At 50.7% G+C, this 25,052-nt stretch overlaps 1 protein-coding gene across 1 annotated transcript in view; it reads left to right on the top strand.

Moving 5' to 3' along the window:
• The window catches only part of LOC128729322 (neuronal acetylcholine receptor subunit alpha-7-like), a 48,652-nt gene that overhangs the window by 22,124 nt on the left and 1,476 nt on the right, over positions 1-25,052 (top strand). The window contains exons 3-7 of the mRNA XM_053822994.1: positions 1,484-1,528; positions 19,558-19,667; positions 21,615-21,795; positions 24,131-24,206; positions 24,273-24,467. Of these exons, the coding sequence (XP_053678969.1) occupies positions 1,484-1,528; positions 19,558-19,667; positions 21,615-21,795; positions 24,131-24,206; positions 24,273-24,467 (607 nt within the window). The remainder of the gene's footprint in view (positions 1-1,483; positions 1,529-19,557; positions 19,668-21,614; positions 21,796-24,130; positions 24,207-24,272; positions 24,468-25,052) is intronic.

The following is a 25,052-nucleotide window of genomic DNA, read 5'->3' as shown; positions in this document are numbered from 1 at the left end:
CAGCTGCTCAGGAAAAGTCTCAAATCTGCGGCCCCGTTCCACCCGACTTTGCGCCCTTCGCTTGTCATGATGGCCTCCCCACCCCCGAAAAACAACCGACGCCAGTGTAATCGGATTCGTGAGGAACTTTTCGACCCGCGCAAAAGGACGAACTTTGTCGCGTGGCACGTGGGGTGGCTTGGTCAGCCACTGCCAGGGGACATGTGCTCTCATATGGTTGGGTGAGTGAGTGAGCAGAAAAAAAACCCACCCTCGAGAAGGGGGTTGAAAGTTTGAAACCAACCTCAAACCACCCAGAGCCACCGGAACCGCGACACGGAAGTCGCGTCGACGACTCTACATTCGTCCCGGCACCTTCTTCTTTTTCCGGGGGTGGTTTGGGAAATTTCCTCCCTTTCCACCCACCGTGGGGTGGGACCGTGGGGTGTCCCATCGTGCGTGACTCCAGGCACAACAGCTGTGGCACGCGGGCACAAAACTTTTCGCCACTTTTCGCGCCCGTTCCACGCCAGAAGGCGCTTGGGGTTTTTTTTTCTTTCCTTTTTCTTCTTTTTTCGTTTTTTTTCGAGTTTTCCTCGCTTGGGATAACGCGCGTGCGTTCGCGAAACTTTACCGCTCAACGCACTCGGGAAAGTTTTTCTTTTCAACCATTACCTTTCCACCGTCCTCCCCTTTTGAAGGACTCGCCTTCGCCCTTCGCTCGGTACCCGAATTGCACCATAAACCTGGCGACGCGCCCTCCCCCCTCCCCCCACCCCACCTTCTCGTTTCTTCCTCACCCTCGCAGCCTGTGGACGCAGCTGCAGAAGGATTGAGAAGAAAAAAAAGGAGCACATTTTCCTCTAAATTCCCACTGGGGCCGGTGGGCACGCTCGCATAGTTAAACACGCTCGCCCTTTCCGTGGGTCGTAGGGCAGCAGGAAGGGAGGTGGAATGCCGACAATAGAGCCCCTCCCCCATGGGCGTTAAACTCCCACTCCAAGGATCATTTTAAGGCCCAAGAGCGCTCCAAGATATCGGGGGCTCTGAAGGGCATACCAGGGGTGGGAGGGGTATCGTAAAGACGCAAATTACCCCCGCGACACATCACCTCACGCTTCAGCTACAGCATCCACCCTCCCGCGGCTCAATCTTGATTAAAAAATGGTTGACGAAAGTCACGTTCACGCATTTTCCACCACGCCGAATGTCGCGAGCGTCAACAAGGGTGGGTGGGAGTGCAGAAGGAGGTGTCGCGATCCTACCCGGGCACCCTCTCTCTCCGCTTCTCTCGTCGGTCGGAAAAACTACCAACCTGTAAGCGCCAACCTCCGAAAGGTTCGTTTTTTGTTCGCGTTAATCACTCTCCGGGTAAGAAGTTTTTTTTGGGTTCGATCCATCGCCGGTTCTGTTGATTCTCTCATGTACCCACGATTAGAAATAGATTATCATCTGCCCTACTCACTCTACCTTTCTCGCTCTCTCTGTTTTTTCTACTCACCAGGACGAGAAAAACCAGCTCCTCATCACGAACATTTGGCTCAAGTTGGTAAGTGCAAAGCAATATTTATTCATTTATCTCGCGTACCTTTTCTCGCACTATCGTCCGGGTAAAAATCCACCCTGCCCTTTCCACCCCTGCCATTGACCACTCTCCTTGAGTCGGTAATTACTTCGGCCATCGGTGTCATGTTTCAAGCGTTATGTTCTTGAGCTCGCGTGCTTTTGGCAGCTGACAGCGAAGTCAGCCATCGCGTATCATTTAAAAGGACACCCAAATCCGAATGTAAACGGTCAGCGGAAATCGAAAATCGAATTGATGACCCCCCCCCCTGCTCTTGGCTCCCTTAATGACAGATGTTGATGCTGACGTGACATGGTGACGTTTAATTGCTCTCGGAGAGTTCTTCGTTTTCAACGAATTTTGGTGAAAATCGCTGCCAAAAATTTCGAAACGACTGTTTTCCGATCACCCCTCTCTCTCTCTCTCTCACCCATCTTCCTGGTGACACCGGATCGTGGTGTGTGTAATTATCCATCAGACATCAAACGAAACATAGCTCAATTCAGCCAGGTACACAAAATTGCTCACTTGAAACGAACAGCGACATATGGCAACATCGATTGAAGGACACGCTACCACTTTAAGGACCCACCAGAAACGACCCTACGATGGCGGGTGATGTCCGGTTTCGGTTTATGATGATTACAGCCGGTGTCCGTTACCGTGCACTAATCTACGGCTCAGCCTAGCAACGTCGGGTCAAGACGTTTCGCGGACGGTTTTATGCTCGTTTCTGCGTTTACGACACCCCCGGTGTCCTTTGTTCGCACGCCGCCCGTTCGAACTGCACGTAATCGAAGCCAACCTCCACCTACTAATGTACGAAATGCGTATCGAGTTGGTCTCTGTTCGGTGTCCAATCAGTTACGGTGCGAGCTTCGATAATAAGCAAACGACCGGGGTTGGTTAAGTGCGATGATGTGGCAACCGGCTAACCGAATGGGGCTCATAAATAAGTTTGGCAGGCTCTGTGGATGGTTTGGAAGCTGAAAGCTACACACTCACATGGAGGCGCCTAGTACAGGTCCTTGCAGGAAGCAGGGAGCCCCAACCCAGAACGGGAACAGTTCTCGAGACACGTTCCAAGACGAGGCTTTACGTCGTTTTGCAAAAATTACCAATTAAAAAGCATCTCTAGAATTAACCGTAGAAGCTCGTTAGAGGTCGTAGAGGTCGTTGAAGGAGGTCCTGTCGAGTGAACACCGCGTCCAAGCTGTCAGGTTACTCAGGAACGTCTGCAAAGGACGCCAGCAGGCGGTTTTGGTAAGAATGGATTCTCATTCCAAGTTGCCCAGCCCGTGGAACATCCCCCTTTTTTGTGCTCAACCCCCACACACACACACACACCATGGGTTGACGTTGAGACGAGCAGCCCGTTTTCCCACTTGACGTCCGGAATGAAGTGCACTTTAGCTTGGTCGGTCATTAGTTGGCAACTGAATGTCGCAGAACAGCCTGGCGCAAGATGAAAAAAAAAGCAGAAAAAACCCACGCTAACTTCCTTGACGTCGCTCTCTGGCACGCCCGATTGGGAGACCCTCAAAGGAGGATCAGCACAAGGACACGTTAGTACCATTCATTGCGAATAGCTTCAGCCTCCGCAGTGTGTTCACTTTTGTTCAACACCGGCCAGCATGCCGTACCTGCGGCTGCCATGATGAGTTACCACGACCCCGAGACCTGTCACTTTAAGTGGACTATAAATCAGCGCCATCTACTTCCTGCTCCGTTCGCCGAGATATGGCCCAGAGAGACGACCGTGTTGGTCCTTTTTTCCACTTTGACTTTGGCTTGTCAAGTACACGATGGTCTTCGGTTTATGCCATCAATCACGCAAGAGACAGGACGCGAGAGAGAGAGAGAGAGAGAGAGAGAGAGAGGCAGAATGCAACAAAAGGACCCCCCAGCACAGGTACGAGTCTGTTGACAGGCGTCGTCAAATCTCGTGGCAGAATTTCGACCAACTTCGACGTGCATCTCAGGATCGCCGGAAAATTGTTGATCCACAGTGTGGGGGGGTTTTTGTGTGGGTTGATTTCCGCAACACCATAACACGACGTCCAAAGGACGATCGAGGAGCATGCAACCGAACACCGCAACCAACTGCTCGGTGGTTTTGGGGAACTTTCTCGGCTTTTGGTTGTAAAGTTAAACGAGCAAACCGAGGAACCGATAGTTGCCAGTCGATTGCGGAAGTCACAGGGAAGTCGATTGCTGATTGACCTTGGCGTGGGTTGGGGCGGAAAATTCGGCCTCCCTATCTCGCCCACCCAGAGGGCACAAAAAAGGGCTAATCGTACCTTTTTTTGCGATTGACCTGCAGCAAGCGAGACGGGATGAGGCCCTCAATTGACCTTCGATTGGATTTCCTCGGCTACGGGAAAGGGCCGTTATCTGGGAGGCCACCAATCAAGCGAGTTGCTCTGCGTCGTGGTTCAACGGATCGACCGGAAACCGGACGCGGAAAAGGGATACCCTAATGATCGATGATCTTTGTAATGGAATTGATTTTTGTCGATTGATCTTTTGAGCTCAATCGCGACGCGGCACCGGCCGTCGCAAAATAGAGATAGAGAGAGAGAGAGAGAGAGAAAAAGGAAGTGAAAGAAGAGGAAGAGAAAGAAGAAGCATAAAAAAGAGGCACCCTAAAAGCTTATCGCATCGTCTCTTATCGCAGTCGAGCGGAACGACTACTCAATGAGCGGCTCGAGTCCTTGATGTGCTTGAAATTCGCGCTCCTTTCCTTTCGCTTGGTCGCACGCCATCTTTTTGGTTCGCCCTGTGGGAGTGGGTGTGGTGTCTCCTAAACCTGAACCTAAAATATGCGAAAATATTTAAGCTCCAGCTCGCTCCACCTCGCGGTCAATCGCTCCTCGAAAAGGGCACTGGCTTCGAGCGCGTGCAGGAAAATGATTAGAAACCCTTTTTAACGCCCCTTTGGGTTGGGCGGTGGGAGATGGGGGAAGGAGAGATCCCTGCCAGCTATGATGACACCCACACATCGACGTTTCGGCCTGGACAGGGGAGAAGGATGGCAGTATACAAAAAACAGCGCTACAAGAGATCTATCTAAATCTAAACATCCGAATAAATTGAACATCCTCCAGTTCAATTTCGTCCTCTCGATTGGCATCATTCGCACAGGGTGACGCACAGGGTGGCAAAAAAGGACGAACACTCCGGGTGGACCGGTGGGCGGGATCTTTGGGAAATCTTCAATAAAATACCGTCCCTTGAACTTTCACCAGCCACTGGAGGTGAAATGCGAGGGGGCCTTTTTTTGCTTCATTTCAGTACACTTCTCCAGCCCTCTCGGCAGGACGATCTATTGACAAAGAACGGTGAAAGATAAAGCTTCACCCGGGGCAGAATGGCAAGATAAAAAGAGTCACCCTGCCCACTTTTCAGCCCCACGCAATAAACTCCTCGAAGGCCACCAGGGGCGAGCTGGAAGGGCACGTTTCGGCCGTTCCCTAGACAATTTTTGGCGGTACCCCTCGTAGGGCTTGAGGTTGATGAAACTTTTCCCCCTTGGGAGGCGAAAGTGAGAGGTTCGTAAAATTTTCACTATGAATTAAGTGCGGCAGTATAACTGTTGCCGAGATGTTGCAGAGAGAAAAAGCACCAACGTGTCGAAAGTGGTGTCGATTGTGTAATCTACTGCCTGTGACTTCACCCAAGCTCTAGAGGATGTGATGAAAAATGGCGCGCAAAAAAAAGGGAAAAAAGACCTCCTCCAAACTCGCGCAAAAACTGAAGCAAGAAAAGTTTACAAATTTGCAACTGTACATTGCTGCAGCACAATTGATATTGAGCTAGTGCGGCAGAAAAAGTAAGGAAAAGTAGAGGGGTGGAGGGGGAGAGGGGGGGGGGAGGAAAAAAGCACTCGACTCCGCTTAACGCTTCCGGCATAGCAGGCTAAGGACCCTTCGACGAGTAGCCACATAAATTCTCCATCACATTCCGCCCCATTTTTGTGGGGCTTTCGGGTGTTGCCGAAAAGTTCACCGCACGTCCGATTATTTCCCCGTTGCGGGTCTAAGTGAAATAGAATAAGCCAGCAACCGGGTGCAATGCGGGGCATGCTGCGGAGGGCCACAGTGCGTCCCTCGTACGGAAAGGGGATAAAACCGCAGGCCGAAGCAACGACCTGCAAACACTCCCAAATAAGCACGTTTTTCCGCTTACACAGTGTTATGTTCGCACGCTCTCGGTGTGGTGGCGGCTTGTTCAAACATTTTCGATCCTTTGCCTCCTCCCCCCCCCTCCCATCACCAAAACCCCCTTTCGGCCACAGAAAGCCACGGGGCCACACGCACACGCACAGGCGGAAAAGTGGAGGACAACAGAAAAGCCAAACAAAAAAAAATGCTGCATCAAGCGAGCCCCCAACCATCGGTTCGGCCACATCCATAATTCAAAATTATTACCTGTCGCAAACATTATCGCCCGTCGGATGCTGATCTGCGGCCCTTGCAGCCCTCAGCCACCCGGTGATGATCGTTTGGAAAGCGTGTCCTTTTTTTTGGTCTTCTTCTTTTAGTGCATCATTCAGCGACCGGCACGGAAAACCGCTCCAACGACAATGTCTCGCTCGTGTCGATCAATAGCATTTCCTTCGGCATCACGCCGGGAGCTGGATGGATGAGCTCGAGGTTGAGCACACAGGGTGGCTCATTTTAATTCTGGCCGCAACCGAGACGCGCGTGCTTTGTGGGGCGCACATGCGCGACTCCCCTTTCCCAACAAAAAAAAAAAGCCCTCGAAAGGGCGACGAAAGGTTGCTATAAATAATCCGATAAAATAGGCATCACCTTCAGGATGGAAGCCACCGCACGGTGTTCAAGGGTGTTAAGAGCCTCTACCCGCGCGCGCGCGCGTGTGTGTGTGTGTGCCGTTCGTTTCGAATTTTTTAATTTACATTAGAGCCCTTCGGCCCTGGCATCGGTATCGCGACGCATCATTACACCGGCCGGTCGTAGTGGTAGTATCCTGTTCGAAGGACCTTTGTTGTGTGCGATGCTGGAAGCTTCCTTTTTTTGAGGGTTGGTAATGAAATAGCCTTTGTGGCTCGTTTGTCAGCGGGCGTTTTCAAAAGGCGTTGGGGGAGTTACAAAAAGTAAAGCTCGGAGAAAAAGCGCGAACGCCGAAATAGACTCAATCAAGTCGTCTATCATCGGTCTTAAGCTTCTTTTTGGCACTCCCCTGGGATTCCAACCCCTGGTTCTGGCCCGTAACGCCCGTTTCGTGCGCATTAACGCGAGTGGCAGATATAATTTACAGCTTCCATACAATTCCTCCGACAGGCCGGAATTCCGGGCAAGCGATAAGAAATTTAAAAGCACCAGGGTTCGATGACCCACGCCTAATGACGCGTCTGGTGGGTCGGTGGGTGGGTTGGACCGTGGAAGGAAGAAACATTTTCATGCAAATCTCTTTCGAGTTCGTTAGTAAGCGATGAACCGGCCCTTTGCTGGAAGGAAAAGCACTTTTTGCTCTTCTACTTGCAACGCATTTCAAGAGCATTTGACTTTGATTAAATTGCACACCGAGACGGGATAGTGTCGGGAAGCCTGCAAGGATTGTTTGCCTAGCCCGAGCCTTATGGGGGAAAATATTCAATGCAAATGAGAGCGAGATAAATGATGCAACTACGAGTGCTGCAGGCGTCACTCGCGTCGATCGGGCAACATTGAAGCACAAGCTCTTCTCAACTAGAGGGCATGGAACTCGAGCCTTCGGGTCAACGGCAACGCGCCCACCTGCTAATTGCAGCAGTCTGTCAACTGAAGCAAGCAGGGAAATTGATGAACATCTCTTACAAAGCTCTACAAAGCTTGCTCGAAGGACAACAAACATCGTCCGTTGCCGAGAGAGCCTTCTCAATGGGAGTGCTGGAATGCTTTAATGACTTGCGTTAAGACGAACTCGTGTCCAGTAATCAAGCCGTTGCGTTCCTATGCTTTAATCCCATCCCAAAAGCCGATCGAATCGAAGCATAAAGCCGCATATCGTGTTCGTTGTACCACGCACTCAGGGCTGCAACATTCGGCCGGTGGTATTGAAGTTGCAATAAATGAAATTAATATCCCTCTCCATGTGGCTCGACGAACGGCTTGGAGGAAATTATCGGTCTCCCACCGAGAATCAATCAACTGCGACTCTCTCGAAAGCATGGCCTCGCCAGAACCTGGATCATTACTTAATCAATCAGTTGTGGCAACAGGACTTTCAAGCATATCTGATTACTGTGGCAGAAAATTGAGGCCCGCTCGGTTCGTCCTAAATCCTCCCTTGCAGATTCCGCGAGTTGTAGGGATGGCTTACATTACGCTGGGGTCTCCGGTTTTTCACCATCGTGACAGATAATGGATCCTTCCGAAACGGAGTTCGAGCTGCTTGGAGCTGTACGAACGGAAAAAGAAGCGACCGTCAGCTTTACCATCGCGTCCCTCCTTTTGGCTCACTTTGTGGCTTTGATTTATCAAGCAGACAGCGCAAGAAATCCGATCCACCGCTACAACACGCGCGGTTGCTAAGGGCACGGATGGAGAGGTGAGCGGGGGGAGGGGGAGGGAATGAGGGGTTGGAAAAAGCCGACGGGCGCTTGGGAAAACGCAATTATTATTGCGCTCCGTCTGCGCGTGCGGTTCGTGCAGCATGCCTTGGAAAAAAGGGCAAGGACGTTCGCGAGCGAGTGAGCCAAGAAAAGCTCGTGTGTTTTCCTTTTTTTTTTCTTTCTTTTTCCAACACCCCAGACACATCGTGCGGTCTCGTTGGTGGCGTGGGCGATCGTACACCCCCTCGGGAAAAGCCCCCAAGTCACGGCCCATTAATAATTGGCCCGAGACAATGAGCGATGGGAGCCGGTTCGGGTTTTGTCATAAATCGGCGTGCGAGCGAGCGAGCGAACGCCGGCAGCGTGCTTTATTGATATTGATTGTCTGTTGGGCCGTTGATTGGAGCCAGCCCTTCGAGCTGGGCGCGCGTCTTGGCATGGCTCGTGCGCATCCAAGCCCTAATTTATCACGCTAAATTGACGAACGGCTTACTGCGCCGTGTGGACGTCGTGCGCTTTTCGCAAAGCTTTCCCGAAAGGCCTTCCAGGCTGGCTGGTTTGGCGCCAGTCCAGTTTTGTTTCGCAATAAATTACCGCCCCAGAAGCCGGGAAAATTTAGCAAGCTTTTAATTGATACATGGTGCAGGAAGTTTCCACACACACGCACACACGTCAACGCTACTCACCGCTGGCCTGCATTAATGATCTCGTCGTCTGTTGTTTCTGGCTGAATGAAGCTCGATTTCCACGTCCGCAAAGGCAATTTTTTTGATTTTTGGTCCTGCCAGATGCCCGGCTCTGCCCGTAAACCCCTCAAGTGGTCCTGATCCCTCGAGCAGGAACTTTTAACTGCCACACGTGCCGTAAGATGTGTGGAAGAAGAAAAAATAACCAAATTCCGAACACAATAAATTACACTCGACCAAACGAATGGTCGAAAACTATCCGGAAAAGCCATCATCGCAACCGTGTAGAGGACGGTGAAGCGCAGCTGGAAAACTCGAGCCCATAAATCATCATATCCGCACGCTTGCCTCGTGGAATCGTCTGCCCGAGACGGTTGCCGAATGCGTAATTGCCAATCAAGGCGTGGAATGATTGCCTTCGGTCCTGGACGAAGCAAATAAAAATGTATCATTCATCTAAATTAGCCTGCTGGTGGGATGCCTCTTGGTTGGATGGGGTGGCATTGCGGGGAGGGAAGACGAAAAAACTGTCTTTCCCGAACTTTTCCCGGCTGGAAGTGGAAACCTCGACGTCAGACATAAGACGACCGAAGCCTGAGCCACAAATGAGCGTGAGCCGGAAAAACCTCCCGTGCTACTTAAGGGAAGAGAAAAATTGACTCACCCCTCACTGGCGGAGTGGCTCGACTTTGGCCGGTTATTGGATGCTTTGGTGATGTCCCGCTGTAAGCGAGCACCCCTTCGGGAGCGTATAAATAATGCAATAAAGCGATTAATTAATTTTGCACGACAACCCACTTCCGGTGAGGCCGTTGTTTCGTGGCACACGCCGCGATAGTTAGCCACTAAACGGTCCAAGGGCGTGAGGAAGGAGGGGGGGGGGGTGAGGGGGAGTTTCTTTCTTGGTCGTGCTCCTCCATCAAGCCTAAAGTACCATCGAGGGAGGTACTTCAGGCACGGTCGCGTACGGTGTTGCAGAGCGATCTTTATCCTGCCAGAAAAGGGCTCGAGAACCGCCATGGCAATTTATTTGTTTACGAAGCGCCAACGCTTACACGAGTGGCGGAATAATTCATCAACCGCTTTTCGCACTCCTACACACACCGATCAGTCTTCTGATGGTGTGTGTGTGTATGTGTGTGTGTGTGTGTGTGTGAAGGGTGTAAGGGCGGACGAAAAACGACTTCTGATAACCGAGCTCCATTGCTCGCCAGTGGTCGTGATTAAATGGAGCACTTCGTCAACGCACGCGAGCCCTTCACGTCCTAAGGGTGGTTGCGCATACGCTGGGAAAAACCGTCCCCCTCCCCCCCTCCCCCTCTAAGAAGGTTTTTTTTCGTACCCCATCCTTGAAGGACACCCCCACCTGTAATCCTTTAATCTTGCCCAAAGAAAAACGCCACGCTTCGTCTCCGAGCGTACACCAATTATTTGCCCCATTCGTAAAGAATACCTTTCTCGATAATACTTCCCTCGTCCCCCGCCTTACTGCACGCCCTTTCTCTCTCTCTCCAACACCCTCTGGAGCACGAAAAAGCCCTCGGTGCGATTTCCCGCTCATACAGCCTCCGCAATCTACTTACCGAGAAGGAAGCTTAAGGAATTGCGGGGGTTTTCTTTTGCCGGTGGTTTTTTTTTCGCTTCTCGGTCGCTTTCCACAATGGTGTGGGCGCTGTTTTCCGCAGGTGGCGCGGTCAGAAAAGGGACCGGCACTGGCAGGAAACAGGCGCCGAACGGGCAGGCGAACCGAACCGTTGCGGGCTTGAGAAAAACCGGAACCCCCGGAAAAAAAACGCTGATGGGTTACTCGAGCGCCGAAGCGACGGAAAAAGCTACTTCAAAAATTAAAATCGCCCGTCCACGCGCGGGTCGGTCAGGTGGCGATTTCCGTCGCCCAATGTGCCCTTCGAAACCGGGCCGGAAGCGATGCCGGATAGCGTACGCATTAGTTCCGGTAGATTACCCATCGACTGCGACTTAAGAAGGCTCGAAAACCGGGTGTTCCGTGTGCTTTGTTTTGCCTTCTGGATCCTGCGTGGCGTTGACAGTATCCCGGTAAGTGCTTGTTTCGTGATAACAGCCTCCCGGTGTTCTGTGTTTTCGCCCTCTCGCTCTCGCACTTACTCTTTCCGTTGGGGTTCAAAAGGGCGTCATGATCCGGCCCAGAAAGGAAAGTTTTAAACTTAATAAACAAGCTTCGGGAAAGCGGGAAAGCATAAGAAAAACGGCACACACTGGAAGGGCACATGACGAAGGGCGGTGCTCTTCGGTCGATTTAAAGATTCGGACTACCAACGCACACACATACACACGTGTGCTCAAACAAATAACGAGACGCTGCACCAACGTCAGAGCGCCAAATTTGCTTTCGTTATATTTTTTGCCGGCGCTTTTCCTTCCGCTTTCCACCGGTGACACCATTAATGATTAAAGTTTTGCTCCGGCGTTTTCTTTTTTTTTTCATCCCTCGCACCAAGGCATGGGACATCAACTTTTGATCACAGCAGGGGTGGTTCTTGGGGAGTGAGAATGGTTGAAATGGTTGCGTGCGTGTGGGGTGTGTGTTTTTTTTGCGGCGAAAGCGCGCTCCCCCGGTTCCATTTGTTATTATTTTGCCTGATGAATTAATAAAAAGCCTCCGTACGAGACGCCCGGTCTACGACGCCCGGGAAATAGTGGCTAAGGGTGGACGGTTTTAAAAGCAATGACAGCGCGAACTCGCGAACACTCGAGCAGAACAAACAAACAAGCAAACTTGGGTTGGGTTGGGACGCGGAAATGCGAGGCAGAGAAAAAACAGGACAAAACCGGTAGGAGAAAAGCCAGGAAAATGCGAATACCGCCACGAATCCTTCGTGCGCGAAAGGTACGGGTATTCTCGGTTGATTCATAATTCAATTTTTGCATTATTCTCTGTCCCCACGTGCGCGACGCCTCGGTACCTGGACGCGGGAAATCGCGGTCCGGACGGTGGGAAAAACTGTGAAAAACTGGGAGTTAATATTTTGCGCGTATGTTTTTTAAGCACTTGAGATTTATTTGCGCTCCCCAAAGGAACGCCGGCGTGGAGTCGGAAGGGTGCGGGAAAACAGTTGACAGCTTGGAAAACTGGAAACGAAGAAACGCGCTCGGTACGCGGCGTGGCGCGAACAATTCGGAATTGCGGAATTGGATGTGAATTTTTTGGGAGGGAAAAGCGACCGGCGACCGGAAGCGAGACGAGATTCGGAACGCAATTTGTCACCGGAGGCGGTTCCGCCGAGCGTGGCTTCCGACGCGACTGCTTCGATCGATGAGGCCAATGCAATTACGGGAATAGCTTGAGTTGGTTTGATCGCGTTATGCGCTCAATTTTGGTCCACTCACCTGACGAGAAAACCCAGCCATGTCACTAGCACGCGAGCGTGTCCGTAGGCGTACGTGAGCTTTTTTCGAGCTTTAGCGGTTGATTGCTTTCGATTGGTTGGGGGATTTGTTTTACATGCATTAATAGAGCTGGCAGAAATAACGCGAACATGTTGATTGTAGAAAGGATTGCAGGAAAATATACCACATGACACAATCGCTTTTGCACTGATTTCACAAACGCCACAGTAAGCTGTGAGAACTTGCCTTGCATTGCTACTAAAACACGCATCCCGTTGGAATTGAATGTGCACTACACGCAAGCAACTCTTTTGCAAACAGATGCATTTTATATCAACTACATACAGGACATCTAAGGGGCACCTTCTTTGATAGCTTAGATAGTTGATAGATAGATTAGTTGATTTGATGGTTGATATTTGATTTGATGATTGATATCTGAGCACGTCTGCAACTTTATTCTTCACAGCCAAAATACATACACTACCTCTATAGAGATTTTTAACTTCCTATTCGGAAATTAAACAACTTTTTTCTTCGATTTTTTTATTTGGAGATTCACTGACTCAACTCAATGGCAAGAAATATGCACAATACGTGAGGAACTTTTCTTCAAATTTTCATATAACAGACACATTTTCAGTTAACTACACGCTGGGCATCTTAGAGCCACCCTCTTTGATAGATGCTTAGTTGATTTGATGGTTGATAGTGGAAAGATGAGCACTTGTGCAACTTTATCCTTGACAGCCAAAATGCATACACTATTAATACAGAGAGATATGAAGGCCTCCTAATCGGAGGTTTGCCAAAAACATTTCTTGATTTTTTCAACAACATTTCACTGATTAAACGCAGGACATCTGAGAGACTCCCTCTTTGATAGATGCTTAGTTGATTTGATGGTTGATAGTGGAAAGATGAGCACGTGTGCAACTTTATCCTTGACAGCCAAAATGCATACACTATTAATACAGGGAGATTTGTAGGCCTCCTTTTTTCAACAGCATTTCACTGATTAGCAGCCACCTACATCAACGACTGCACTTAGCAACACATTATGAACACATTTCTTAGATTTCTTCAACATTTCATTGCTGGTAGAAAAGGCCATTTCATAAATACGCACTGGTAACCTCTTGGCAAGATCGACATTTGGAACGATTAACCAACACTTCTCATATTTAGCGCAATATTAAGAACACTTTACTTCGATTTCTTCAGCAACACGACGCTTCACTGACCAGAGATAACGGTACAAACCGCTACACAAACAGCGCGGTCGCCATTTTGGACGCGCAAGTAACGCCGCTTGCTTTTTTCAATTAACGGTGAAATTTGCGAAACGATTCGCTGATTTGCAGCATTTAGCTTCAACACTTACATTTAGTGCAACATTAGCCTCACTTTTTTTTTCGATATTTACGATATTTTATATGATATTCACTGACCACTAGCCGAGAAAGCCTTTTGACAAACATGGAATCGAAACCTATTCGCACAGCTTCTATTTAGGACGCGGAAGTGGCACTGCAGGCTTTATCACATTTAGCACAGCATTAAGAATACTTTTCATTGATTTCTTCAATAACACGACGCTTCACTGACCAGAGATAACGGTACAAACCGCTACACAAACAGCGCGGTCGCCATTTTGGACGCGCATGTAACGCCGCTTGCTTTTTTCAATTAACGGTGAAATTTGCGAAACGATTCGCTGATTTGCAGCATTTAGCTTCAACACTTACATTTAGTGCAACATTAGCCTCACTTTTTTTTCGATATTTACGATATTTTATATGATATTCACTGACCACTAGCCGAGAAAGCCTTTTGACAAACATGGAATCGAAACCTATTCGCACAGCTTCTATTTAGGACGCGGAAGTGGCACTGCAGGCTTTATCACATTTAGCACAGCATGAAGAATACTTTTCATTGATTTCTTCAATAACACGACGCTTCACTGACCAGAGATAACGGTACAAACCGCTACACATACAGCGCGGTCGCCATTTTGGACGCGCAAGTAACGCCGCTTGCTTTTTTCAATTAACGGTGAAATTTGCGAAACGATTCGCTGATTTGCACCATTTAGCTTCAACACTTGCATTTAGTGCAACATTAGCCACAGTTTTTACGATATTTATGATATTTTATACGATATTCACTAACCACTTGCCGAGAAGGCCTTTTGACAAACATAGGATCGAAACCTATTCGCACAGCTGCCATTTAGGACGCGGAAGTGGCGCTGCAGGCTTTTTCACATTTAGCACAGCATTAAGAACACTTTTCTTTGATTTCCTCAACTTTTTACCCAAGATTTAATGGCCAGAAAAGCCATTAGACAAATATGTCGCCCAAACAAGCACACTAATACACTAATTAGCTGCATTCGGCATAGATGGCGTATGAGATCTATTGCTCCGCACGATAGGTTAGCCTTTTTCACCCATTTTGCGCAAAAATATATGGGTGTTAAAAAATTTCACACTCCCGAAAATCTCGCTTCACTCCGATGGTGCCTTTTCGTGTCACCAGTTACCCGCGATCAATCACTGACTGACGACAGCGATCGAAATCGACCTCACGGCGAAGCGGCTAAAGCGAGCACGGAAATAGGCCTAACGGGATATTCCGATCACCTATGTAGATGCGGTCATAACAGGGACAGTATTGCGCTACTGTGGGTGGTCGCCTACCGTTGGAGTCCATGGGTGGTCGTCTGCTTCCCTGGAGGTGTACCGTTTATTTCCGGTGTTTAGTGTTCCTGTCTTAAAGGCTGTCAAATACCGCTAATTCGATGAAGTTGCATCTCGTGCATGGTGGTCCTTTGCTAGCTTCAATGTCGAAAAAAGCGAAACACCTGAAAAAATCATCAAAACGCAGCAAAAACAGTACGGTACACGAAGCTGGGCATAAGTTTAAATTAGAACCAAAAACCTTAACATCCCTTAATGCAGGCGCAAGGTGATGGTCCCTTGAGGACGGAACACGCAGGTGAGGCACGCGACGGTGGAACGTCATAAATTTTTTCCCAATTCCTGCTCATCCCCTACAGACTCACACGGGGCGAGCAGCCCGGTGTTGGCTAAATGGTCATGAAGATATACGAGCCCATCTGATGGTGTTAAATTCCACACCGAAAAACCCGGCCTGTTTTCCCACCCCCAGCGCACATGCTGCTCCCGGAAAAGCCCTCCTCCAGCAAGGGAATCTTTATTCCTTGATAAACATAATTAACCGTACGCTACCGGTGCGCCAGCACCGAACCAGAAGGGTGGGCGCAAAATAAATAAGAACAGCTTCTTCTCATCTGCAGCCGTGGCAGGAAGGCTTTCGAATATGTGTGTGTGTGAGCCGTTTTTCGCAGCGGGAGCATCCTTTTTTCCCTTCCCAGCGTGTACTTTTAAGCCGGTTATGCAGTTCAGGCGTTGGCGTGACAGCCCACAGCTTTCGCGTGAACGTCTCCTGGTGCGAGCATGCACACGCAAGCTAGTTGACGTTAGCGTGCGCCCGTCGGTGGGGCTGGCAGCGCATTTAACGAACTGTCAAGTGGGGGCGGAGATGCTGACAGATCAAACATGCGGCGAACACCACACACGTTCTAAGCCCTGATAAGCGTCTTACGCGTAACCGTACAACCGTCAAGCGAGTTCGATGGAAACGTCACCGTAGGCAAATGGCACGCTTGTGTGGGAGTGAGGGCGCGTTCATATCCTGTCATTCTTTCCTGTCAGACCCCCCACCGGAGGGTCCGGATGTTGTGCAGCGGTTATGAAGCGCGCATGATGGCGGTTGCAAAATGAAGCGCTCCAACGATCGACTATAAATAGGCCCGCCAGGCTCGTGGCATGTAAAGCGCAACCGAGAGAGGTGTACAAACTTTAAGCACGCAGTAAGGGATTGCGATCTGGCCGTTCTGTCCCTGCAGAGGGCAAGTTTCGGTGCTTTGATCCCACCCGGAACGGAACAACAAACGAGCGAGCCTGGGCTGGTTATCGGGCTTTTCCAAAATGGGGAGGAACGAAAAAAAAACAGTGCTTTTCCTCACTCTATCGACCGCATCCGCTCATGGCCGGTTGGGGCTTTTCGCAGCGGTTCACTTGCGGGGAACGACTGTTACTCCCTTCTCATAGAGCCACCGAGGCACAAAACCGCACAGTGGAAAAGCTGCAGCCCTGTCTGAGGACGGGGATGCTAGTGCCAGGGAAGGTGCGAACCGTTCGTGTCCAGAGCCGCCGTTTATTGTTCATTTAATTTATTGAGTTACAAGTACGGTGGAAAACGAGTCCGCAGCCACCGCTGTGCTAGCCCGCCCGCAGGGAAAACCCTCTCGATGGGGGGAGGGAAATGGTGAAGCTGGGTGGTGGAACCTAACTCGGGGAAAACCGGAGCCATCGAGCCCGAACCCTGTAGCCTGTGCCCGAGTATGCTAGAGCGAGAGTGACAGTGTGTGAGAAAGAGAGGCCTAAAGCCAGTGGTTGGCATGCCGCTGGCTGCGGAATGACTTCTCGGTTACGAACAAAAGAACGCCTCGCACGCTGGAAAGTGCGGAGGAGGGGGGGTGGGTTCAGACAACGGGTGGAGACGGTCGGGGAAAAGGATGGCTCGACATGGCTGCGTGGAAAGTAAGGAAAATTTTATGCCAAAATATGCATAAATCATGCCGTCATACTTTACCCAGTGTTACCATTTTTGGCCTCGGTCGTTCTTTCGCTCTTTCTCTCTCTCTCGCTCGGTTGTCCATGTCCTTGGGGGTCTCGCTCTCACACCCGTCGGCACCAGCGGCAGGATTTTGCATGACATTTTACGAGCCGTATCGCGCGGCTATCAGCATCTAGCGCCGCTCGTGTACGTCAGCCATTTTACATGTTATGCTTCCGGCCGCGTTCGAACACTTTCAATCTTCAATATTTACACGCCCGCGCCACGGGTTCGTACACCTGGTTCCGCCAGAGGCCGGTGTCACGTTCGTGGTTGTTTCGTGATTAGACAAATTAGCTCGCGGGCACCATTTCCACCGCTTTTTCCGCTTTTTCCGCTTATTCCGTGTCGCGACCGTGGGTGGGAAGCGTGCCAAGAGTGACAGTTAGCTGGGGTTAGGGTTAGGGTGGGCTTTTTTGCTCGACAACCGACCGACAACCGAACCGGGGGGTGTCTGTTGCTTGTCAAATCATACCTCAAATTTCCCCGAAACTCCTGACGCTGGTGGTTCATGTCGTCCCCTGTCCGGCTTTTCGCTCGTGCGCTTCATTGCGTAATAGGAAAAACCATTGAGGGGCAGAGAAAAACCGGACCTATCATTCATCCCTCAATTGGTCCCGCTTGACATCGGGCGTGGGATCGTTACAGCAGAAGGTAATCAAATCATTACAATTATACTGCGAGACATTTCCGGCCAATGTGGGCGATTTGTGTGAGCGTTTTTTTTTTCCTCTCGCCAGTGACGCCAGTGGGAGCAAAGTTTTCTGGATCCATTTTCCGCCCGACCAAGGCAAACAAAGCACAAACAGGCGAACCGACCGCCCGCTACGATGACAGCGTACTGGGAGCCCTTTAATACGTTTATAACCGGTTTTTATTAGATCATATTTACAGCAAAATATCAGCACCGTAGTGATAGAGCCGGCGAGGCGAGAATATTGGCCGGTCGGAAAACAACAATCATTACTTCTTTCTTCGGTTTTATTTATCCACCCCCTCGATGGCGCCCTTTTTTTTCTTTACTTCTTTTTTCTTGTTGCGCCCGGTCGGGCATTGCGGCACCTGATGACAAAACGAAAAGTGAGAGAGCACGAAAGAACGAAAAAAAAATGAATAAACCCACACGCCCCAAGAAAGCGGGCACGTTTTTCCGGCATTTTCCCGTGGCCGGGCATTGGCAATTTCCACCCTTGCACGGAAACTTGTTGACCCGGTCAATTTTATCGCACGACGGGTTAAGAGAGAAACAAACCGCTGCTAATACCGTCGTTATCTCGGCGTCGGACCCAGGCTAACCTAGCCAACCAGGACGACTCCCTCGTGCCATCGACAGCTAATTTTGTTTTTCCGTATAATAACAAAACATTTCATTCCCTCCAATCCCTTTCGATAATCGAAAGTTTTTTCCTCCGGCTTCGAGTGGACTGGGTTGAGGAAAAACTGGGCTGTGTGTGGGAAAACCCAGAGCACCAGAATGCGTTCGTTCGTCGTGCCAGCTCGGAAATACGTCACCCCGGTTTCAGGGCGAAAGGGTTAAGTGGCATACCCGCGTCGAGGGCCACCGCCTTCTCCCTTCGGCAGTTGGGAAAAAACAAAAAGTAATATAAAATCGTAAGCCCGCGCAAATGGAGCTGAAGGTTTTCATTTCATGGCACATGGACAACGAGCGCCAGGGCAAACGAATCCGTGGGCGTCCTAGAACCCAGTGGCCTAGTAAATTTCATATGTAACGTTTGCGGCCATTTTCAATCGTGAGGCAACGGGCGGCCCTCTTTTTGTTGTGCCGCTCCCACCCACTTCGAGTCTCAGCCCGTGGTCCTGCGAAGATACCGGCACTTCCAATTGCTCCCGTGGCAAGGATTTTTTGTAGAGGAGTTTTTTTGTCGTTGTTGCTGTTGCTGTTGTTGCCTCACTGCTTCACCATTCGCTTACTATCTAATTCATGTTTATTGTTTCGGCTCGAGTGGGTTTGCGTTCAGGGGGAAATATCAAGCACCGAGCCGCAGCGAGCAAGAGCTTCACTCTAGGGCCCAAGGCTCTCGGAAGGGGCCGGAAATGTCTACTGGGCGAGAGTGAAAAAAAAAAGCAACAACGAAGAAACAGTCAAACGAGCGCTTGAGAGCGAAAGCTGAACAAGGACAAAAGGACGAAGAAAGCAATCGGTTTGCGAAGGAACAACCCAAACATGATAGCGCCCGCAGACAGGAGTCGCCTGAAGAGACCCACAAAAAACATCCTCCCTCCTTGATTCGAGTATCAAATTTTATTGTGAGCGGTATGACAGTAAAAGAAAACTAAAACCACCACTCCCCGGCCAATATATGTCTCTTGGTTGCTTTTTTTAGGATTATTTTTGCGTCCTCTTGTGGGCGCTGCTCATCCGATTTTTTTTATAGGACAAAATAAACACACGCTCGCACGTATAGGAAGCCCGTTAAGGCTGGGTGGGTCGGGAAAGTGGATCGAATTTTCTTTTAATTGTGTTCCATCTGCGAAGTGCGCTCGCGTGTGGCTTGGGTGGTTTTCCACCAAAAAAAGGGCCATAAAATGTACTCGCACCTAAACCGCCTTCACCGAAGGGTCGCTTTTCCGGCGCGAGAAAATCGCATAAAACATCGAACTGCCGCTGAAAAGGCGACCAAACCCCAACACCCGAAAGTTAATGCGTCTTTATCCTTAATTTGCTTTCGCAGGAGTGGAACGACATGAACGTCAGATGGAACTCGTCCGAGTATGGTGGAGTGCGCGATCTGCGGATACCACCGCATCGGCTCTGGAAACCCGACGTCCTGATGTACAACAGGTAGGTTGCGTTGCGTGCGATTCAATCAAGCTAATCGTGGCTCGTTATGCCGATCGGGATCGCTATCACAACGGGCGTTCGCCCCGGTGGAAGGAGCTGTGACCGCGTAAAGCGGGATCTACGATGCTGAGGGATAAATCGCACGAAGAACGCCTCCACCGTATGGAAGGCGAATCCGGCAGGCTTATCCGGTGTGCCGTTTCCACGGTTACCCACAGTGCTGATTGGATTTACTGATTATTGCGCCTTACAGTTTCTTTTCCATCATTAAGCGCTAAATGAAGTAAGCAAAAAAGGGCGCGCGAAGGTGATGATCCGTGAAGTACATCCGGAGGCGTACCCGGCCGGCGAGCTTTCGGTGGCGCCATTCGAAAAGAATCGTTCATCTTGTTATAATTAAATTTCCTGCCAGCTTTTACCACTCGGAGGTCCTTGCCACTCGCGGGAAGGTGGTGAAGTCAAAGATCTATGTATCCGTGCGCACGCCTCCGAGCGGAAGGCCGACGCCGATGCCGGAAATTGCCGATTTCCGAATAAACTACCCGCGTGTCCTATTCGATTTTGGGGCGTTCTATTTTTTTTCTCTTCTTTCTCCTGCTGTTGGCCGTGCGCGACCTTTCGCCGTAATCAGTGTGTCGCTGCAGTAGGGGGTGGTTATCCCGTATCCGTTCCGCGGGACATTTTGCCGAGGACTGCGGACACACGGACGAAGCCAACTCATGGAGCTAATATTAAATAATATCCTAAACAAACTATGGCGCAAGCTGAAACAATTGCGACCACCACGTGCCAACGCCCTCTACCGGCGATAGCCGCAACGATTGTGCCCGGATATTATGCCCATAAACCAACGCTCACCAACGTACACTGCGCACGCATCAGCTCAGGGAAGCGCTTCCGGAGAATTTAATTCCGAAACTCAACCTCATTTCCATAATCTCTCCTCCGTCGCGTCGGCCCCGGAAAATTGTGCCCGGTGTAAGGTGATATTGTTTTTCCCGACCACCACCTCCCCTGAGGAGTGAGTTCTCGCTATCACACACACACACACACCACACACACACATACATTCCCCTGGAGTTCGGTTGCACAGCGTCCACGGTCAGGAAACGATCCTTCGAGCGTCGGGTTACCGCGCCGGTGCAACCGTGGCTCGGGAGGGTGGGTTTTTCCGGAAGAATTCCATTACCATTTCGCGTCCGCATACCAATGGCGACAGCATCGACAACAAAATATCGTCCGGCCATAAAATTCCATTGAGTGGGGGCCCCCTCTGCGCCAGTGAAGCTTCGCAGGACGCGCGACTCAACAGCGTGCAGGAACTGTGGCGCGAAACAGCCCGCAAGGACACGTGGCGACACATCCTGCGCAGGACACACCGAAAGAATGCTTACCGGGCGGTTTTTGTGCCACCAACCGGCGGGAGAAGCCTGACGTATCGGTAATGGTAATTACGTCTTAAGTGAAGCGTAAGTGAGTTTCATTTACATTTCGCCAAACCAACGAAGGACATCCAAGAAAGGACACCGGCAGCCGGTTTCTTACCGGCTGGGTGGGCGGTTTGGAACCCAAAATGGCCCGTAATTCGAGCCGATAGATGTGACTGGCGTAAAGATTTGTGAAGCGTATGATTGCGGCCCTTCCTGTGGTCTGTCTGTCTGGGAAGAGGTTTTTCCCAACTCGCTACCCCAAAAAAATGGGGGTTTGGCGTAGAATTGCTTTGCCGGGCAATTCCACTGGGCCAGGCAGATTACACGCGATGCGTCCTACGAAACGGAGCGGAAATGCGTGAGTCCATTCCCTTGAGAAGGACGTCCGAAAATTTGTTGCGCAACATAGCACACCCGGAGCAAGGACATTCCCGAGCATACCAGAATGGCTGAGTCCACGAGATTAATCACGCCTGCGTTTTTTCTTCTCACTCTCTCTCTCTCCTTTCTTTCACAGTGCCGACGAAGGGTTCGATGGGACGTACCCGACTAACGTTGTCGTCCGCAACAACGGATCCTGTCTGTACGTACCGCCGGGAATTTTCAAGTCCACCTGCAAAATCGACATCACCTGGTTCCCGTTCGACGACCAGCGCTGCGAGATGAAGTTCGGCTCGTGGACGTACGATGGCTTTCAGGTGAGTCCTGCCGAATGTGTGTGGGGAGTTATTCCTTTTTTTTTTCCTTTGGGCTCTGCTGTCCTTTACCTCGTGTGACAACATATCCTGGAATGTCGCTGTCACCGAGAGCCCAAAGGGACGAACCGCTGGCTCGATTGTGTCCGCAATTATCGCGCCAAGCACCATCGAGGCGATGGTGGGTTTCGTTCGTGACCCGGCAAACGGATAATGACCGGGTGGTTATGTCCGTCCGGTCGTCCTGATCTGGCACGCGCGCACACACACCAACATCCGACCGACGAAAAAAGGACTTCCGGCTATCCCGGCCCGGTCACCTTTAAGCCAACCGAGCCCCGGGGGAGGATGGGCTGCGAATAATGTTGTTATTCAATTTAAAGTTCTAATTGATTTTATTTTTCCACCCCACCCGGTGCGTCCCCGGATCCTCCGGAGGGGATCCTCGTAATCGCCCTTTGCCACCTGGCGGAGGTCGATGCGCATTTCCGGCTGCACCGGTGTCCAATCTGACCCGGCTAGCTGCAAATGCCATTCGAATGCAGCCACCGTGAAGTGGATTGGGTTGGTTGTATGGACTGTATGCATATTTTCGCCATCACCGCACGCTAGCGAAGGGTAAAAAGGGCCATATGGAGCTCACCCACATCGAACGGGCGAAGCAGCATTTTCAACGTTCGCACTCGCGGAAATGATATTACAATAATTGCAACGGGGAAACGGCGCGCCCATAATGGAGATTTATGCTCACGGCCCGGGCTGGAATGGAGCAGATTGAACCGTGCGGATGGGTGGCGAGAAGGGAAAGGTGGTAGAGGAGAAGAGGGGAGTGGAGCGGGGGTGCCATGTGTGGCCTGGAATGGCCCGATACGTTCGATATACAACAGCCCGGGACTCGTAATGTCAATTTGTTAAGCTTTCAAGCGCAGCTGCGCTGGAGTTCGCTCGCACGAGCACGACCGCAAACAAGGACTCGTACGTGGATAAGTGAGGGAGAGAGTGTGGGTGGAAGAAGGACAAGGGGTGCTATTTACAAAATTACACCGAACATTGAAAAGACGCCGAATATGACACAGCTCTGTGGTGGAGAAACACCAGCTATGGCATGTCCTGCGAATCGTCGTCCTAGACCACGTGAGAGGGCAATATTTGCTGTGATCAGCTTTCCTACTCCCTCAAGGACCGTTGGAATTAAACCCAGCAAAAATCACTCCCCCACCACCTATTCGTCAAGGGACGAAATCTCATCTGAGCGCGCGATGTGGCTTTTCACAGAGCAGCAATATTAACGTCACCTTGATGGATGGCAACATCAAGCGCTTGGGTTTGTTTCCCTGATTTCCTCCGGCTAATCGCGCCACCATCACCGACCGGTACGATGATTGTGTAAACAATCAATTAAATTAAGTCATGGCAAATTAAATTCTACCCAAACCACTTGCACCTTCGAGTTTCGCTCCAACGGCAAGTCCACCGGGACGGCGAGTAATTCATCTTCACCGTCTTGGGGACAGAAAGGAGCGGCGGTCTGTAATTAATTGAAATTAACATCGGAAACCAGACACGCGCGCACGATTCACCGGCCCTCCGGCTCTTCGGCTCTCCGGCCCGACCCTTCGACGAGTCCTTCGTCTCGATGCTAACCTGTCGCACCATGCGCTGTTTGTCGGCAATAGCTGAGGGCTATAATCGAATTTTTCAGCCCGACCGAGCAGACATCGATCATAGCGGTGTACGCGAAATTCGATTCCCGCGCATCGAGCATCAATTCAATTTTCCGCCCGGGTGGTTTTCCACGCCGCAGCCACGCGCGTGCCATCGTGCCATGGTGCTCTACGCCTCAGGGAGCCAGTAGGCGATTTGAATTCGAGGCATCCTTCGTCGTCATTGATTGTGATGTAAAAATAGCACCCAGCGATGGGTCGTGCCACCCACCGAGCCACCCTATGTTTTTCCAACCCACCGTTGCTCCTTCTCTCCACGAGTGTTACTTCACGAGCATTAATTTACTGTCTCATCGCCCATTCCCGTCAGGTGCAGCTCAATCAAATGAGTCACAATCAAAAACGCGGTTCGTTCGGAAAATTCCCTCGGAAAATGGCGATAATTATGCGCTGGTTGTTTGGGTTGGGCCCTTTCACGGAGTCTGCCGAAGCGAGCTTTTCCAGATGGTCACAAAATACGGGATTGAGTTGCGAACAATGCCGCGAAAATGGTCGTCCTTTCTGCAGCCTGAATTCGCCCAGCGACCTCGAGCTTAGCGCTTTTGTGCACTCACTGGAAACACTCCGATAATACTCGGAATGCACTCACTAATGTCCTTCCGTTATCGTTCTAGCTCGATCTACAACTGCAGGATGAATCCGGGGGCGACATCAGCAGTTTCATCACCAACGGCGAATGGGAGCTTTTGGGTAAGATTGCAAACCAGCATTTACTGCGGCATTCACTCACTCGCGCGCTCCTTTTCTCACCCACAGGCGTCCCGGGGAAGCGAAACGAGATTTACTACAACTGCTGCCCGGAGCCGTACATCGATATCACCTTCGCGATACTCATCCGACGCAAGACGCTGTACTACTTCTTTAACCTGATCGTACCGTGCGTGCTGATCGCTTCGATGGCTCTACTGGGCTTCACGCTTCCACCCGACTCGGGTGAGAAACTGTCGCTGGGTAAGTAAGTGGGGGGGGGGGAGGTTGAAGAGGAAGAAGATCTCCGCCAGGGACGATGCGCCCTTCCGGTTTAAGGGTGGCCCGGAATGATGGGAATGTCGCTTCACCCAAAGACTGCACAAATATTTCAATGAAATACGAGCCATCGCTGCTATAAATTATCTCAACGCAGTGATGTGGGACAGTGCTGTGGAAACTCTGTGGAACCAAAACGCGCGCGCGCGTGTGTGTGTGTGTGTGAGCGAGAGCGAGCTGGCTGAAAAGGAGCAAGCGAGAGAGACCGAGAGAGACGGAGAGAAGAAAAAACACAGCTCGGAAGCCTGTCCCAAAATTGCATTTGCATCGATAAAATATATCGGCTCCTTTGGGGCCGGCCGTTAGGAAAAGGGGCAAGAACTGCGAGGAAAAGGGCACGCTTTTGGGTTCTGCTGCGCCCTGACGGCCCTGACTGCCGACGTCCCATGGGCTAGCCGTGTCAGAGCTCAAGATGGCAATTTGCCAACGATAACCCCGATGTCCGATGCAATTGCAATGCCACCGGCAGCATTCGCTTGCTTTGGGGCTTTCGTATCGGATATCGGTCAA

The sequence above is a fragment of the Anopheles nili genome, chromosome X (assembly GCF_943737925.1).
Source record: "Anopheles nili chromosome X, idAnoNiliSN_F5_01, whole genome shotgun sequence".
Taxonomy (NCBI): Eukaryota; Metazoa; Arthropoda; class Insecta; order Diptera; family Culicidae; genus Anopheles; species Anopheles nili.
This window is presented reverse-complemented; position numbering and strand designations above follow the sequence as displayed.